The sequence below is a fragment of the Physella acuta genome, unplaced genomic scaffold (genome assembly GCF_028476545.2).
Source record: "Physella acuta isolate Inbredline_101_S28 unplaced genomic scaffold, ASM2847654v3 ptg000457l, whole genome shotgun sequence".
Lineage (NCBI taxonomy): Eukaryota > Metazoa > Mollusca > Gastropoda > Physidae > Physella > Physella acuta.
Genome location: NW_026731976.1, coordinates 302,501 through 321,284, shown reverse-complemented (window position 1 = coordinate 321,284; position 18,784 = coordinate 302,501). Strand labels below are relative to the sequence as shown.

The 18,784-nt window shown below is 46.1% G+C and overlaps 1 protein-coding gene across 13 annotated transcripts in view; it reads right to left on the bottom strand.

The window, feature by feature from the left end:
• The window catches only part of LOC131943511 (DAZ-associated protein 1), a 140,621-nt gene that overhangs the window by 22,978 nt on the left and 98,859 nt on the right, over positions 1 to 18,784 (bottom strand). For 12 of the 13 annotated variants that reach the window (XM_059303670.1, XM_059303669.1, XM_059303675.1 and 9 more), the window contains one exon: positions 6,355 to 6,432. In XM_059303670.1, the coding sequence (XP_059159653.1) occupies positions 6,355 to 6,432 (78 nt within the window). Of the gene's footprint in view, positions 1 to 6,354; positions 6,433 to 9,590; positions 9,771 to 13,477; positions 13,557 to 18,784 lie in introns of those variants that run through there. The other variant, XM_059303677.1, reaches the window with a different exon arrangement.

Below are 18,784 nucleotides of genomic sequence, written 5' to 3'. Positions count from 1 at the left end.
CACCCACACCCCACACAGCCACACCCCACACAGCCACACCCCACACAGCCACACCCCACACAGCCACACCCCACACACCCACACCCCAGACAGCCACACCCCACACCCCACACAGCCACACCCCACACAGCCACACCCCACACAGCCACACCCACACCCCCACACAGCCACACCCACACCCCACACAGCCACACCCCACACAGCCACACCCCACAAAGCCACACCCCACACAGCCCCACCCCACACACCCACACCCCACACACCCACACCCCACACAGCCACACCCCACACAGCCACACCCCACACAGCCACACCCACACCCCACACAGCCACACCCACACCCCACACAGCCACACCCCACACGGCCACACCCCACACGGCCACACCCCACACAGCCACACCCCACACAGCCACACCCACACCCCACACAGCCACACCCCACACAGCCACACCCCACACGGCCACACCCCACACGGCCACACCCCACACAGCCACACCCCACACAGCCACACAGCCACACCCCACACAGCCACACCCCACACACCCACACCCCACACAGCCACACCCCACACAGCCACACCCCACACAGCCACACCCACACCCCACACAGCCACACCCACACCCCCACACACCCACACCCCACACAGCCACACCCCCACACGGCCACACCCCACACGGCCACACCCCACACAGCCACACCCCACACAGCCACACAGCCACACCCCACACGGCCACACCCCACACGGCCACACCCCACACAGCCACACCCCACACAGCCACACAGCCACACCCCACACAGCCACACCCCACACAGCCACACCCCACACAGCCACACCCCACACAGCCACACCCACACACCACACAGCCACACCCCACACAGCCACACCCCACACAGCCACACCCACACCCCACACAGCCACACCCCACACAGCCACACCCCACACAGCCACACCCCACACAGCCACACCCCACACAGCCACACCCCACACACCCACACCCCACACAGCCACACCCCCACACACCCACACCCCACACAGCCACACCCCACACACCCACACCCCCACACAGCCACACCCCACACAGCCACACCCTACACAGCCACACCCCACACAGCCACACCCCACACAGCCACACCCCACACAGCCACACCCCACACAGCCACACCCCACACCCCACACAGCCACACCCCACACCCCACACAGCCACAACCACACAGCCACAACCACACAGCCACACCCCACACCCCACACAGCCACACCCCACACAGCCACACCCCACACAGCCACACCCCACACCCCACACAGCCACACCCCCACACCCCACACAGCCACACCCCACACCCCCACACCCCACACAGCCACACCCCACACAGCCACACCCCACACAGCCACACCCCACACCCTACACAGCCATACAGCCACACCCCACACAGCCACACCCCACACAGCCACACCCCACACAGCCACACCCCACACAGCCACACCCCACACAGCCACACCCCACACAGCCACACCCCACACAGCCACACCCCACACAGCCACAACCCACACCCCACACAGCCACACCCCACACAGCCACACCCCACACAGCCACACCCCACACAGCCACACCCCACACAGCCACACCCCACACAGCCACACCCACACAGCCACACCCCACACAGCCACACCCCACTCCCCACACCCTACACAGCCACACCCCACACCCCACACAGCCACACAGCCACACAGCCACACCCCACACAGCCACACCCCACACAGCCACACCCCACACAGCCACACCCCACACCCTACACAGCCACACCCCACACCCCACACAGCCACACAGCCACACCCAGTGTTTCTTCCAGACTTTTTTCTCGGAGGGGGGGGGGGGGGGGGGGGAGCACTTGAAATTTTAATTTTAGGAAAAAAAAAGTCACAGGGAAAAAACACAGGAAAAAAAAAACACAGGAAAAAAAGCCACAGGAAAAAAGTCACAAATATATATTTGCATAGAATTTATTAATACTTTTATGAATTATATATTCAGATAGTGCAAATAAACTTATGATTAATTAAATGTAATGTAATCTGTGTAGGTTGTATACGCATGGTAATTTTTATAATTCATCTAAAAATATTTCGTATGAAGTATGTATATTGTCGAACATAATATTAATAGCATTTAATAGAATGTTCCAACGTCCTCGGTTTTTAAAATACTAACATTAAATTACCGTGAAATGGTAAGTTCATCTGACTTGCTGCCCTCAACTCATCGCAACAATAGTTCAACCACCTTTACTGCCCACATTTATCACGCTCATTACATAACAAAGCATAGGATCAAAACAGAAAGCCGACAAAGTTCAAAGGCTGTCATTGACACAAAACGCCAACAACACCCAATACGTTCGGACAATGCCTACGGAGGAGAGGCCGAACAGAGAATAGCCTACGGCAAAACATATGCAAAACATAAGGATGTGCCTACATTTCTATTATAATTAACTTTTCTACCGCGTATTTAACTAAATACGTAACAAAATTTGAGATTGTAAATTATCTTAGAGTATTATTTAGTTACAATTGTTATAATCGACGGTGCTTTTAACGTCTATAAATAATATATGCTATAAAAAATAAAACCTATAACAATAAACATACAGAATTTGACAATTTTCAACAAATAAATCAAAATATTTTTGCAAAGATTTTTGTGACTTTTTTTCTGTGACTTTATTTCTGTGACTTTTTTTCCGATAAAATTTTTCCATTGTGACTATTTTTCCTAGCAAAAACTGTTACTTTTTTCTGTATTTTTTTCCCTGTAACTTTTTTTCCGTTCACCTAAATTTTCGGGGAGGGGGGTAGACTTTCTTTGGGGGGGGGGGGAGACACTATAAAAGTATATATTTTCTATCTAAATATATAAATTATATACATTTCATTTCGTTCGGGGGGGGGGGGGGGGCGGTAGAATTTTTTCGGTGGGGGGGGGGGCGAGAGATCCACAGTCACCCTCCCCCATAGCCACGCCCCACAGCCACACACACCCACAGCCACTCCCCACAGCCACCCACCCCACAGCCACAAACACCCACAGCCACCCCCTCCATAGCCCCCCCCCCCCCACAGCCACCCCCCCCACAGCCACAAACACCCACAGCCACCCCCTCCATAGCCCCCCCACAGCCACCCCCCCACAGCCACCCCCCCACAGCCACCCCCCCCACAGCCACCCCCCCACAGCCACCCCCCACAGCCACACACCCGCACAGCGCCCCCCCCCCCCCCCACAGCCACCCCCAGGATCATCATTCAATTGATGTTTGGGATGTAGTGGAAGTGTCCGCTGAAGCAGGCATGGAAACCAGAAACAAAAACTATTGGCTAATGGAGGCACGTGACTTGAACGAAGAATTTGATTGGTTCAAGTTGGTTAATAAAAAAAACCAAAACTTCTGAGCGCATCGTTCGAACAAAAGAAACACATTAATAAAACAATTAATAAAAACATATACATGAAACAAATACATTAATTCAACAAATATATATATGAAACCAAAATGACAGAAACAAAACAACTAAAGATAAAAATGAACTGAAGATACAAACGAACTGAATAAAACGAATGAAGCAAAGGAATCGAAGAAACAAATGAATGAAGCAAATGAATCGTCGAAGAAACAAATGAATGAAGCAAATGGATCGAAGAAACAAATGAATGAAGCAAATGAACTAAAGATACAAATGAATGAAGCAAATGAACTGTGGAAACAAATGAATGAAGCAAATGAACTGTGGAAACAAATGAATGAAGCAAATGAACTGAAGAAACAAATGAACTAAAGATGCAAATGAACTGAAAATACAAATGAACTGAAAATACAAATGAACTGAAAATACAAATGAACTGAAAATACAAATGGACTGAAAATACAAATGAACTGAAGATGCAAATGAATTGAAAATACAAATGAATGAAGCAAATGAACTGAAGAAAAAATGAATGAAGCAAATGAACTGAAGAAACAAATGAATGAAGCAAATGAACTGAGGAAACAAATGAATGAAGCAAATGAACTGAAGAAACAAATGAACTAAAGATGCAAATGAATTGAAAATACAAATGAATGAAGCAAATGAACTGAAGAAACAAATGAATGAAGCAAATGAACTGACGAAACAAATGAATGAAGCAAATGAACTGAAGAAACAAATGAATGAAGCAAATGAACTGAAGAAACAAATGAATGAAGCAAATGAACTGAAGAAACAAATGAATGAAGCAAATGAACTGAAGAAACAAATAAATGAAGCAAATGAACTGAAGAAACAAATGAATGAAGCAAATGAACTGAAGAAACAAATGAAAGAAGCAAATGAACTGAAGAAACAAATGAAAGAAGCAAATGAACTGAAGAAACAAATGAAAGAAGCAAATGAACTGAAGAAATGAATGAAGCAAATGAACTGAAGAAACAAATGAATGAAGCAAATGAACCGAAGAAACAAATGAATGAAGCAAATGAACTGAGGAAACAAATTAAAGAAACAAATGAACTGAAGAAATGAATGAAGCAAATGCACTGAAGAAACAAATGAATGAAGCAAATAAACTGAAGAAACAAATGAAAGAAGCAAATGAACTGAAGAAACAAATGAATGAAGCAAATGAACTGAAGAAGCAAATGAATGAAGCAAATGAACTGAAGAAACGAATGAAGCAAATGAACTGAAGAAACAAATGAATGAAGCAAATGAACTGAAGAAACGAATGAAACAAATGAACTGAAGAAACAAATGAATGAAGCAAATGAACTGAAGAAACAAATGAAAGAAGCAAATGAACTGAAGAAACAAATGAAAGAAGCAAATGAACTGAAGAAACAAATGAAAGAAGCAAATGAACTGAAGAAATGAATGAAGCAAATGAACTGAAGAAACAAATGAATGAAGCAAATGAACTGTGGAAACAAATGAATGAAGCAAATGAACTGAAGAAACAAATGAATGAAGCAAATGAACTGAAGAAACAAATGAATGAAGCAAATGAACTGAAGAAACAAATGAATGAAGCAAATGAAATGAAGTGAAGGTGTCATGATGAAACCAAACGAAAAGGTGAGCTGAGGGGGGTGTGGTGAGGTGTGGTGTGGTTAGGTGTGGTTGGGTGTGGTTTTGGCGCACACACAGCAAGTAGATGTTGATACTTGGCAGCCAAACGACAAGGTGAGGGGGCAGGTGATAATATTACGTCACAGTGGGGAGGGGAGGTGATCGTGACGTCACACAGGAAGAAGAAACAAGGGCCACAACTTACACAATTGTTCTTGTCGGTGATTATATTCTTACCCATTATTTTTAAGAGGCCGTTTTCAAATCCCTGAAAGTAATGGAGGCAAGTTCAAGGTCACATTTGGCCAGGCTTTCAACAATCTTTGCTACTACACAGGTGCACGAGTGGCGGAAGGGTAGGGGAGGAGGGGGGGGGGGAGAGGTGTCAGGGGAGAGTGGAGGTTGTGGAAGGGGAGACTACACATTTATAAAACCTACCAAAACCGTCCTAACACTAGACCCATGGGAAACAATTTCATTTGAAATCGAAATGAATGTCTGCCGGTCAACGTCTGCCGGCCAGTGTCTGCCGGCCAATATCTGCCGGCCAATGTCTGCCGGCCAGTGTCTGCCGGCCAATGTCTGCCGGTCAACGTCTGTCGGCCAATGTCTGCCGGCCAGTGTCTGCCGGTCAACGTCTGCCGGCCAATGTCTGCCGGTCAACGTCTGTCGGCCAATGTCTGCAGGCCAGTGTCTGCCGGCCAGTGTCTGCAGGCCAGTGTCTGCCGGCCAATGTCTGCCGGCCAACGTCTGCCGGCGAGTGTCTGCCGGCCAATGTCTGCCGGCCAGTGTCTGCCGGGCAATGTCTGCCGGCCAATGTCTGCCGGCCAGTGTCTGCCGGCCAGTGTCTGCCGGCCAGTGTCTGCCGGCCAGTGTCTGCCGGCCAGTGTCTGCCGGCCAATGTCTGCTGGTTTGTGTCTGCCGGCCCATGTCTGCCGGCCAATGTCTGCCGGCCAGTGTCTGCCGGCCAGTGTCTGCCGGCCAATGTCTGCTGGTTTGTGTCTGCCGGCTACAATGTGACGTTAGAAAGGTGGTAGTAAACAATATGTGAGGTGTGAGGGGTATGTGTGGGGTGTGTGTTATGTGTGGGGTGTGGGATATGTGTGTGGGGTGTGTGTTATGTGTGGGGTGTGGGATATGTGTGGGGGTGTGGGGTATGTGTGAGTGTGTGGGGTATGTGTGTTGGTATGCGGGGCATGTGTGGGGGTGTGGGGTATGTGTGGGGACTCCAGATAGAGAGTCACGTGATTACCTTGTAGGCACGGAATAGCAGGTACAGCTCGCGTGGCTTGGCGTCCATTGGGAGACCAGAGACAAACAGGGTGCGGACCTGTGGAGAGAGGGGTCAGAGGTTAAACATGGACTGGACACTCAGGGTCATGGGTCAAACATGGACTGGACACTCAGGGTCATGGGTCAAACATCGACTGGACACTCAGGGTTATGGGTCAAACATCGACTGGACACTCAGGGTCATGGCTCAAACATGGACTGGACACTCAGGGTCATGGGTCAAACATGGACTGGACACTCAGGGTCATGGGTCAAACATGGACTGGACACACAGGGTCATGGGTCAAACATTGACTGGACACTCAGGGTCATGGGTCAAACATTGACTGGACACTCAGGGTCATGGGTCAAACATGGACTGGACACTCAGGGTCATGGGTCAAACATGGACTGGACACTCAGGGTCATGGGTCAAACATGGACTGGACACTCAGGGTCATGGGTCAAACATGGACTGGACACTCAGGGTCATGGGTCAAACATTGACTGGACACATAGACCAGGCAAACAATTGATAGGTTGGACAGACGTAGGAGATAGATGTCCGGCTCTCATAGGTCATTAGGTCATTAGACGTGAGCATGATTAGGTCATTAGACGTGAGCTGATAAGCCGATGGATAAGTGTAATGGGTATCATCAATTATTAAGATACTTAATTACTGGATGTAATTATCTGGACTAAGACATTTGGCCGGTCTGTTGCTAAACAAAACTTTGAATGTCAAGGTCGATCAACCCTAACCCTCACTGGTTAGGCTTAAGCCTCCAGCAAGAAAAATGGCGTCCCACCAATCAGCATCCAGTATTCGCGGGGCCGCATGAATATTCATGACGTCACACAAGGGAGGCAAACCATCACGAGAGCGATTGTTGTCTTCTCGACCGTCCACGCGCCACCCAATCAGCTAATTAGTCCGGCCAATCAAGATATCGATACATAATTACCTTTTGATTAAGGGCACTAACATTTGAGTATCCTCGACAGGTAGAAATAGCAATTAGAGACAATTAACGTGATCAAGTGTCACGTGATCGGTCACGTGACTAGCCGGAAGTACTTATGGGTTAGGGTTAGGATCACGTCGATGGTATATAAAGTGATAGGTTCACGTCGATGGTATATAAAGTGAGGGTTGGGATCACGTTGATGGTATATAAAGTGAGGGTTGGGATCACGTCGATGGTATATAAAGTGAGGGTTGCTATATCAATCTTTAGTACGTATTTTTAAAAAAAAATAATTAGGAGAAGTAATTTCCTTTTGATGTGTTTAGTACAAATATATTAAAAGGAGCTTAATATGAGCACCCTATTTTACCATTTAAACAAGGGAAATAAGTCATGGAAGTGTTTTGAACGTTTGCCTATCTTTCACACTACAGCTCAGGTATATAGAATCTATATTTCTGTACGCAACAGCATGTGTTAGCTACTATATAGGTGAACGGAAAAAAGTCACAGTTTTTGCTAGGAAAAAAAGTCACAGAAAAAAAGTCACAGTGGAAAAATTTTATCGGAAAAAAAGTCACAGAAATAAAGTCACAGAAAAAAAGTCACAAAAATATTTTTAGAAATATTTTGATTTATTTGTTTAGAATTGTAAAATTTTGTATGTTTATTGTTGTGGGTTGTATTTTTTATAGCATAAATTATTTATAGACGTTAAAAGCATTATGATTTATAACAATTGTAAGTAATAATATTCTAATATAATTTACACAACAATCTTAACATTTGTTACGTATTTAGTGAAAAACGCGGTAGAAAATTTAATTATAAATGAAATTTAGGAAAATTTTGCCGTAGGCTATTCTCTGGTCGGCCTCTCCTCAGTAGGCATTGTCTGAACATATTTGTGTTGACGATTTGTGTCAATGACAGCCTTTGAACCTTGTCGGCTTTCTGTTTTGATCCTAAGTTTTGTTATGTAATGAGCGTAATAAATGTGGGCAGTAAAGGTGGTTGAACTAAACATAACTATTGTTGCCATGAGTTGAAGGCAGCAAATCCGACGAACTTACCATTTCACGGTAATTTAATTAGGTATTTAAAAAAAAACACACGATGAAAAACGTGGACTTTGGAGCATTCTATTAAATGCTACTAATCTTAAGTTTAAAATAATTACAATCTACATACTTCATAATAAATATTTGTAGATGAATTATAAAAATTCCTAAGCGTATACAGTCTACACACATTACATTACATTTAATTAATCCTAAGTTAATTAGCACTCTCTATATATTTAATACATAAAAGTATTAACAAATATCATGCAAATGTATATTTGTGACTTTTTTCCTGTGTTTTTTTTCCTGTGACTTTTTTTCCTACAATCACTGTATAACATCACTACTGTAGTAGATCTGTTTAATATTTACAAAAGCTTTTACCGTCAAGTCAAAAATGCAAGAAAATTATTTTTTAACTATAAAAAAATTTATTATGGTCGGCTATGGGCCCCTAAATGGCGTGCACCCCCCCCCCCCCCCCGAATGAATTGTCTAGACACTATCCTCTACCCAAAACAAAAACTGAGTGACAACAACGATTGCACTATCAATTAACTTGTTTATTAATTACATCTAATTGGTCGGTTAAGTCAGATAACTCTAAAAAGCTAATCCAAATATTAATTTCCAAATCTGATACAGTCACAGTCGGTTCAAAGTTAAAGTTAGAGTTAACTGCATTTGTAATTAGTAGTCAATTACACTCTAATTGGTCTTAAAATAGTAGTCAATTACACTGTAATTGGTCTTATAATAGTAGTCAATTACACTCTAATTAATCTTAAAGTCAATTACACTCTAATCGGTCTTAAAATTGTAGTCAATTACACTCTAATTGTTCTTAAGTCCTAATTGAAATGACGTCAGAAGTACGTCATGACGTTTGATCTTAGCGCCAGCGTTGACATGGGTATAGCAGCTTAAGAGCTTACTTAGCTCTAATAATGTAACTTTGTGTCAGCCATATTTATAAGGATAAGTTTGAGTAGAGATTATAGGGAGGGGGAGGGGGCGACGATAAACTACACACTAACCACCCCCACACACTATCTCCCCCCACACACTAACCGCCACCACACACTAACCGCCCTCACAATTCCAGCACGTGCCTGGGCTAGGATGGGATGACGTCATGATAGAAGAAATGACGTAGAGAATGACGTAACAAAAGCGTGTACCTGCTCGTGCTGAGCTATCATAGCGAGGAAGTTCTCGTGTAGCGCCGGGTCAAGGTCGAGTGGGTTCTCGCTAGGGTCATCCATGTTGACCTTCTGTGCGCCGGACATTGGAGCTAAACACTGACCTTAAACTGACGTCACTTCCGCCATTCAGTTTTTAAAATATCACTACCAAACTTTCTACAAAATCCAGAAGAATTTGAACTCACTTGACCAGTCCAGAACACACATATTTCACCACACTTAAACCAGTGCTAGGCGGAGCTTAGTTAAAGCTGGGCGGAGCTTAGATAATGCTGGGCGGAGTTAAGATGGCTTCCTCTTAAATGCCTAGCGTTAAAAAAACACGAAGATTAACATTATCCACGAGTATTTTTGCTGATGAGCAAACTGGGTTAGCTAGTGTGTCGTTGTGTCACAAGGTGTGTCGGTGTGTCACTGCGACACCCTCGAGTCACAACTGTGTCAATACACCACGCAGCTAGGCTCGGTCTATTTGACTAGTCACAATGGAATCTCGATATTTGCTTTCTCTCATATTCCAACCCCACCCCACACCCACCCCACACCCACCCCCATACCCGACCTCACATACAAGTGATAACCGTTTGCTATCTTTTGCTGTTGAATATTAGCTCGGTATACAGACAGACAGACAGACAGACAGACAGACAGACAGACAGACAGACAGACAGACAGACAGACAGACAGACAGACAGACAGACAGACAGACAGACAGACAGACAGACAGACAGACAGACAGACAGACAGACAGACAGACAGACAGACAGACAGACAGACAGACAGACAGACAGACAGACAGACAGACAGACAGACAGACAGACAGACAGACAGACAGACAGACAGACAGACAGGCAGGCAGGCAGGCAGGCAGGCAGGCAGGCAGGCAGGCAGGCAGGCAGGCAGGCAGGCAGGCAGGCAGACAAACAGACAGACAGACAGACAGACAGACAGACAGACAGACAGGCAGGCAGGCAGGCAGACAGACAGACAGACACTAGACATATAGGCAGACATACAGACAGACCCACAGACAGACACTACATGAGGGTATGTGTGAGAGTATGTGTGAGGGCAGATGTGGGTAGGTGTGAGGGTATGTATGAGTTTAGGTGTGGGTAGGTGTGAGAGTATGTGTGAGGGTAGGTGTGGGTAGGTGTGAGGGTATGTGTGTGTTTAGTGTGGGTATGTGTGAGGCTATGAGTGAGTTTAGGTGAGGGTATGTGTGAGAGTATGTGTGAGGGTAGGTGTGGGTATGTGTGAGGGTTTGAGTGAGTTTAGGTGAGGGTATGTGTGAGGGTAGGTGTGGGTAGGTGTGAGAGTATGTGTGAGTTTAGGTGTGGGTATGTGTGAGGGTATGTGTGAGTTTAGGTGTGGGTATGTGTGAGGGTTTGAGTGTGTTTGAGTTTGCTGTTGATGAAAGTTTGATGCCTGGATCAAACTCCGTTGATTGTCGGCAAATATTTTCAGGTGGGTCAGCCAGGACAAGCTAATATTGAACGGCTCGAGGTAGGTGTGGGGGGGTGGGGGGGGGGGGGGGGGAGTACCCGACACCACGTGGTACTAGCAACAAGTGCTGATTGGACAGGAGGACCAGACACTCACAGCTCTGGACAAAAATGTCCCACAGATGTCTGACTAGCTTTGCCTGGAGGGGGTGGGGGGGTGGGGTGACACGGGGGGGGGGTTCATATAAGGTCAGCATATAAGCCTCCTTTACTTTCCCAACTGTAGTCAGGTACTCATTAGAGCTGAGCGTACTCTACAAAAGATGAACACAATTGACGCTACAGAGTGACCCTAACCTGATGTAACCCACGAGTCTTGAGAACAAACGAACGCGAACATTTAGCTAATTGCGATCATTTGCGCTAGTGAACTCATTAAATCTCCTAATTAGTTCACTTTGTATTAATTAGTTATACACTTTTTTAAAACTTCTAAATAAAAAAGCAAGCTGGCGAGAATTTTTTTATCATCGGCGGCACCACACACTGAGTCCCACACATTTAGCCCCACACACTCAGTCCCACACACTCGGCCCCCCACACACAGTCCCACACATTTACACATTTAGCCCCACAAACTCAGTCCCCCACACTCAGTCCCACACACTCGGCCCCCTACACACAGTCCCACACATTTAGCCCCACACACTCAGCCCCACACACTCAGTCCCACACACTCGCCCCCCCCACACACAGTCCCCACACTCTGTCCCCCACACTTTGTCCCACACATTTAGCCCCACAAACTCAGTCCCCCACACTCAGCCCCACACACTCAGTCCCACACACTCAGTCCCACACACTCGGCCCCCCCACACACAGTCCCCACACCCTGTCCCCCACACTTTGTCCCACACATTTAGCCCCACAAACTCAGTCCCCCACACTCAGCCCCACACACTCAGTCCCACACACTCGGCCCCCCACACACAGTCCCGACACTCTGTCCCCCACACTTTGTCCCACACATTTAGCCCCACAAACTCAGTCCCCCACACTCAGCCCCACACACTCGGCCCCCCCACACACAGTCCCCACACCCTGTCCCCCACACTTTGTCCCACACATTTAGCCCCACAAACTCAGTCCCCCACACTCAGCCCCACACACTCAGCCCCACACACTCAGTCCCACACACTCGGCCCCCCACACACAGTCCCCACACTCTGTCCCCCACACTTTGTCCCACACATTTAGCCCCACAAACTCAGTCCCCCACACTCAGCCCCACACACTCGGCCCCCCACACACAGTCCCCACACTCTGTCCCACACACTCTGTCCCACACACTCAGCCCCACACACTCGGCCCCCCCACACACAGTCCCCACACTCTGTCCCACACACTCTGTCCCACACACTCAGCCCCACACACTCGGCCCCCCCACACACAGTCCCCACACTCTGTCCCACACACTCTGTCCCACACACTCAGCCCCACACACTCGGCCCCCCACACACAGTCCCCACACTCTGTCCCACACACTCATTCCCACTTCCCAACATCCGCCTGTCCTTAAGTAAAAATCTTTATGGCCATCACAATCTCAATCATTCAATCAATCGGCAACAATCTCAATCATTCAATCAATCGGTCACACACAATCTCAATCATTCAATCAATCGGTCACAATCTCAATCATTCAATCAATCGGTCACAATCTCAATCATTCAATCAATCGGTCACAATCTCAATCATTCAATCAATCGGTCACAATCTCAATCTTTCAATCAATCGGTCACAATCTCAATCATTCAATCAATCGGTCACAATCTCAATCATTCAATCAATCGGTCACAATCTCAATCTTTCAATCAATCGGTCACAACCTCAATCATTCAATCAATCGGTCACAATCTCAATCATTCAATCAATCGGTCACAACCTCAATCATTCAATCAATCGGTCACAATCTCAATCATTCAATCAATCGGCCACAATCTCAATCATTCAATCAATCGGTCACAATTTCAATCTTTCAATCAATCGGTCACAATCTCAATCATTCAATCAATCGATTACAATCTTAATAATTCAATCGATCGGCCACAATCTCAATCATTCAATCAATCGATTACAATCTTAATAATTCAATCAATCGGTCACAATCTCAATCATTCAATCAATCGATTACAATCTTAATAATTCAATCGATCGGCCACAATCTCAATCATTCAATCAATCGATTACAATCTTAATAATTCAATCGATCGGTCATAAGTCCAATCATATTATCATATCTAACGGGCATCTAACGGGCACATAACGGGCATCTAACGGGCATCTAACGGAAAAATCTGTTTATGAATGAACCAAGACGAACACTAAATCTCTATCTAGATCTTCCCCACGACTTACACTTGAAGCACATATCACAGAAACACAAACACATGTGACAGAAACACAAACACAAGTCACATCCACGCCAGAACTCAGAACTGTTGCAGGTTGTTGGACCAACGGCCGTCGCTGTACCAAGTCACCCAGCTATGTCGTGTTTACCCGCTTACCTGGCCCAGTCATTCTCATCGTCGGCCCCTAGGTGTGTGTGGGGGGGGGGGGATTTTTTTACTCACCCGATCTGAGAACCCCACTTGTACGCCGTGAGATTGGGGGAGGGGAGGGTGGGGAAGGGAAGAGGAGGGTGGGGAAGGGGGTGTGGCTAGACAGGAGGTGTGCAGGAACTATTCCTGGTCTGAATACTGTCAAATTTCCGACAAAAGACCAAGAAATGACCAGCAAAATGACCAACATAATACCACGTGGATTTAGCCTGCATTTAGTACAGTCATGTGACAGTCAGCCGCCAATGGCCGAGAAGCTTTGATATTTGCACGTGATATTTGCACGAGAAGGAGGTCAAAAAATTAGGGGTGGGGAGGTACGTTGTGTTAGCTTATACGGGTAGGGAGGGTGGGGTTGTGTGTTAGTTTTGCTAGATTTAGATAAGGTGTGTTGCAGGTTGCAGGTTGTAGGTTGTAGGTTGCAGGTTGTAGGTTGTAGGTTGCAGGTTGTAGCTTGCAGGTTGTAGGTTGTAGGTTAAAGGTTGTAGGTTGCAGGTCGTAGGTTGTAGGTTAAAGGTCGTAGGTTGTAGGTTAAAGGTTGTAGGTTGCAGGTTAAAGGTTGTAGGTTAAAGGTTGTAGGTTGTAGGTTAAAGGTTGTAGGTTGTAGGTTTTAGGTTAAAGGTTGTAGGTTAAAGGTTGTAGGTTGCAGGTTGCAGGTTGTAGGTTGTAGGTTGTAGGTTGTAGGTTGCAGGTTGTAGGTTGTAGGTTAAAGGTTGTAGGTTGCAGGTCGTAGGTTGTAGGTTAAAGGTCGTAGGTTGTAGGTTAAAGGTTGTAGGTTGCAGGTCGTAGGTTGTAGGTTAAAGGTTGTAGGTTGCAGGTCGTAGGTTGTAGGTTAAAGGTTGTAGGTTGCAGGTCGTAGGTTGTAGGTTAAAGGTCGTAGGTTGCAGGTCGTAGGTTGTAGGTTAAAGGTTGTAGGTTGCAGGTTGTAGGTTGTAGGTTGCAGGTCGTAGGTTGTAGGTTAAAGGTTGTAGGTTGCAGGTTGTAGGTTGTAGGTTGCAGGTCGTAGGTTGTAGGTTGCAGGTCGTAGGTTGTAGGTTAAAGGTTGTAGGTTAAAGGTTGTAGGTTGTAGGTTAAAGGTTGTAGGTTGTAGGTTGTAGGTTAAAGGTTGTAGGTTAAAGGTTGTAGGTTGCAGGTTGCAGGTTGTAGGTTGTAGGTTGTAGGTTGTAGGTTGTAGGTTGCAGGTTGTAGGTTGCAGGTCGTAGGTTGTAGGTTAAAGGTTGTAGGTTGCAGGTCGTAGGTTGTAGGTTGCAGGTCGTAGGTTGTAGGTTGCAGGTCGTAGGTTGTATGTTGCAGGTCGTAGGTTGTAGGTTGCAGGTCGTAGGTTGTAGGTTGCAGGTTGTAGGTTGTAGGTTAAAGGTTGTTTCGCCACTGAGCGACGAGGTGGTCTCAAACATGACGTCATAATAAAATCAGACAGTCACGTGATTAAAATTAATATGGCCTTAAATGTACTGGGGCAATAAGAGCCGTCCCCTCCTCCACGACCATACAGTGGCTGGCGCTATCACCCCACCCCCCCCCCCAAGTCAAGGCACCCAGTCGCCCCCCCCTCCCACCCCCCTAGATACCATACTACGAAATCAACTTTGACAAAAAACTTTTCACTGCGCATGCTCAAAAGTCGGGACAAAGAAAATATTATATAACCCCCCCTTCTCCCCATACGCACTTAAAAAAAAATCTGCAACTGACCTTCACCTTAACGTGTCAGACGACACAGACGTGAGGCCTGCGCGTGACATACAGGTGCCAAATGGCACATCCAAATGACAAGATGTCATTTGTTCAAGTGAACTAAACCAGAAAAGAAACGTCCTCAAATTCGAAGGTCAATCGATGTTCGAAGGTCAAAGTTCGAAGGTCAAAGTTCGAAGGTCAATCGATGTTCGACCGTCAATCGATGTTCGAGGGTCAAAGTTCGATGGTCAAAGTTCGAAGGTCAATCGATGTTCGAACGTCAATCGATGTTCGAAGGTCATTCAGTTCGAAGGTCAATCGATGCTAGAAATGGACACGGAACCCCTCCCCCCCCCCCTCTGCACGTCACATATCTGACCACGCCAGCAACCTACACAAGATTGGTGACGTAGAACACAAAATGATCTTTAATTTTAAATAGTTTGCTGGTTGTGTAGTTTGGTGGTTGATGTGTGTGGTTGATGTGTGGTTGATGTGTGTGGTTAATGTATGTGGTTGAAGTGTGTGGTTGAAGTGTGGTAGATGTGTGGTTGAGTGGTTGGGAGGTTGGGAGGTTGGGTGTTTGGGAGGTTGGGAGGTTGGGAGGTTGTTTTGTTCATGTGACACGGAGATATGAGGCTGAAACAGATGAAGTTGTCACACACACACACAGATGAAGTTGTCACACACACACACACAGATGAAGTTGTCACACACACACACTGATGAAGTTGTCACACACACACAGATGAAGTTGTCACACACACACAGATGAAGTTGTCACACACACACAGATGAAGTTGTCCCACACACAGAGATGAAGTTGTCACACACACACCGATGAAGTTGTCACACACACAGATGAAGTTGTCACACACACACACACACACAGATGAAGTTGTCACACACACACAGATGAAGTTGTCACACACACACACAGATGAAGTTGTCACACACACACAGATGAAGTTGTCACACACACACAGATGAAGTTGTCACACACACACAGATGAAGTTGTCACACACACACAGATGAAGTTGTCACACACACACACAGATGAAGTTGTCACACACACACACAAATGAAGTTGCCACACACACACAGATGAAGTTGTCACACACACAGATGAAGTTGTCACACACACACAGATGAAGTTGTCACACACACACAGATGAAGTTGTCACACACACACAGATGAAGTTGTCACACACACAGATGAAGTTGTCACACACACAGATGAAGTTGTCACACACACAGATGAAGTTGTCACACACACACAGATGAAGTTGTCACACACACACAGATGAAGTTGTCACACACACACACACAGATGAAGTTTTCACACACACACAGATGAAGTTGTCACACAAACACAGATGAAGTTGTCACACACACAGATGAAGTTGCCACACACACACAGATGAAGTTGTCACACACACACAGATGAAGTTGTCACACACACAGATGAAGTTGCCACACACACAGATGAAGTTGTCACACACACAGATGAAGTTGTCACACACACACAGATAAAGTTGTCACACACACAGATGAAGTTGTCACACACAGATGAAGTTGTCACACACACAGATGAAGTTGTCACACACACAGATGAAGTTGTCACACACACACACAGATGAAGTTGTCACACACACACAGATGAAGTTGTCACACAAACACAGATGAAGTTGTCACACACACAGATGAAGTTGCCACACACACACAGATGAAGTTGTCACACACACACAGATGAAGTTGTCACACACACAGATGAAGTTGCCACACACACAGATGAAGTTGTCACACACACAGATGAAGTTGTCACACACACACAGATAAAGTTGTCACACACACAGATGAAGTTGTCACACACACACAAAAATGAAGTTGTCACACACACACAAAAATGAAGTTGTCACACACACACAGATGAAGTTGTCACACACACAGATGAAGTTGTCACACACACACAGATGAAGTTGTCACACACACACAGATAAAGTTGTCACACACACAGATGAAGTTGTCACACACACACAAAAATGAAGTTGTCACACACACACAAAAATGAAGTTGTCACACACACACAGATGAAGTTGTCACACACACACAGATGAAGTTGCCACACACACACAGATGAAGTTGTCACACACACACAGATGAAGTTGTCACACACACAGATGAAGTTGTCACACACACACAAAAATGAAGTTGTCACACACACACACAGATGAAGTTGTCACACACACACAGATGAAGTTGTCACACACACACAGATGAAGTTGTCACACACACAGATGAAGTTGTCACACACACACAGATGAAGTTGTCACACACACAGATGAAGTTGTCACACACACACAGATGAAGTTGTCACACACACACAGATGAAGTTTTCACACACAAACAGATGAAGTTGTCACACACACAGATGAAGTTGTCACACACACAGATGAAGTTGTCACACACACACAGATGAAGTTGTCACACACACAGATGAAGTTGTCACACACACACAGATGAAGTTGTCACACACACAGATGAAGTTGTCACACACACACAGATGAAGTTGTCATACACACAGATGAAGTTGTCACAAACACACAGATGAAGTTGTCACACACACACACAGATGAAGTTGTCACACACACACAGATGAAGTTGTCACACACACACAAATGAAGTTGCCACACACAGATCGCACTTTCTTAACACTGATATGGTAACTAGCAACCAGCACAAACACGTGACGTAGAACGCAAGATAGATAAGTCAACACTAACCTCCCCCCCCCCTTAGAGCCCACAAACCAAAAGCTGTCTGTTTAGTTAACCTGACGGTATAAGCGGCCCGTTTTACCTACTTTCCACAGCGCGCACATACAATGGGCAAACAAGTGGGGTAGGGGGGCTCACTGTGTAATGCGTTTGGCTTTTAATTTCATAGTTACTTCCCTTACCTCGTCCTGGGTGTCGTGGCTGATATTGGAGCATGCGTTAATACTGGGTGCACGTGTGCGTGTGTGCGTATGTGCGTGTGTCTGTCCAATAGAGTGAGTCAATTGAAGAGTTTTCGCCCCTTATCGCTGCACCAATAGATTTAATTAAAAACCCCAATTAAACTTTGACCTTACTACGTCACATTACAGTGCATTGGGTGCATTGATGGCCACTAGGGTGGGGTGGGGGGTGGGGGAGAATTGGTGCGTTAATCTGCGTCATCAGTCTTCTATTGTGTGAGTTTTGGTGGAGCAGTTGGCCCGACGGCCCAGTTGGCCCGACAGTCGAATGGCCTCACTACGGGTCTTGTGGCCTCTATAAAAGGCCAAATGGCCTCTCTACACGGTCGAATGGCCTGTTAGAATTTGGCCATATAATCTGTGGTGTTTGATCGAGGTTGGTTGGAAGGGGAGGTAATTTTATA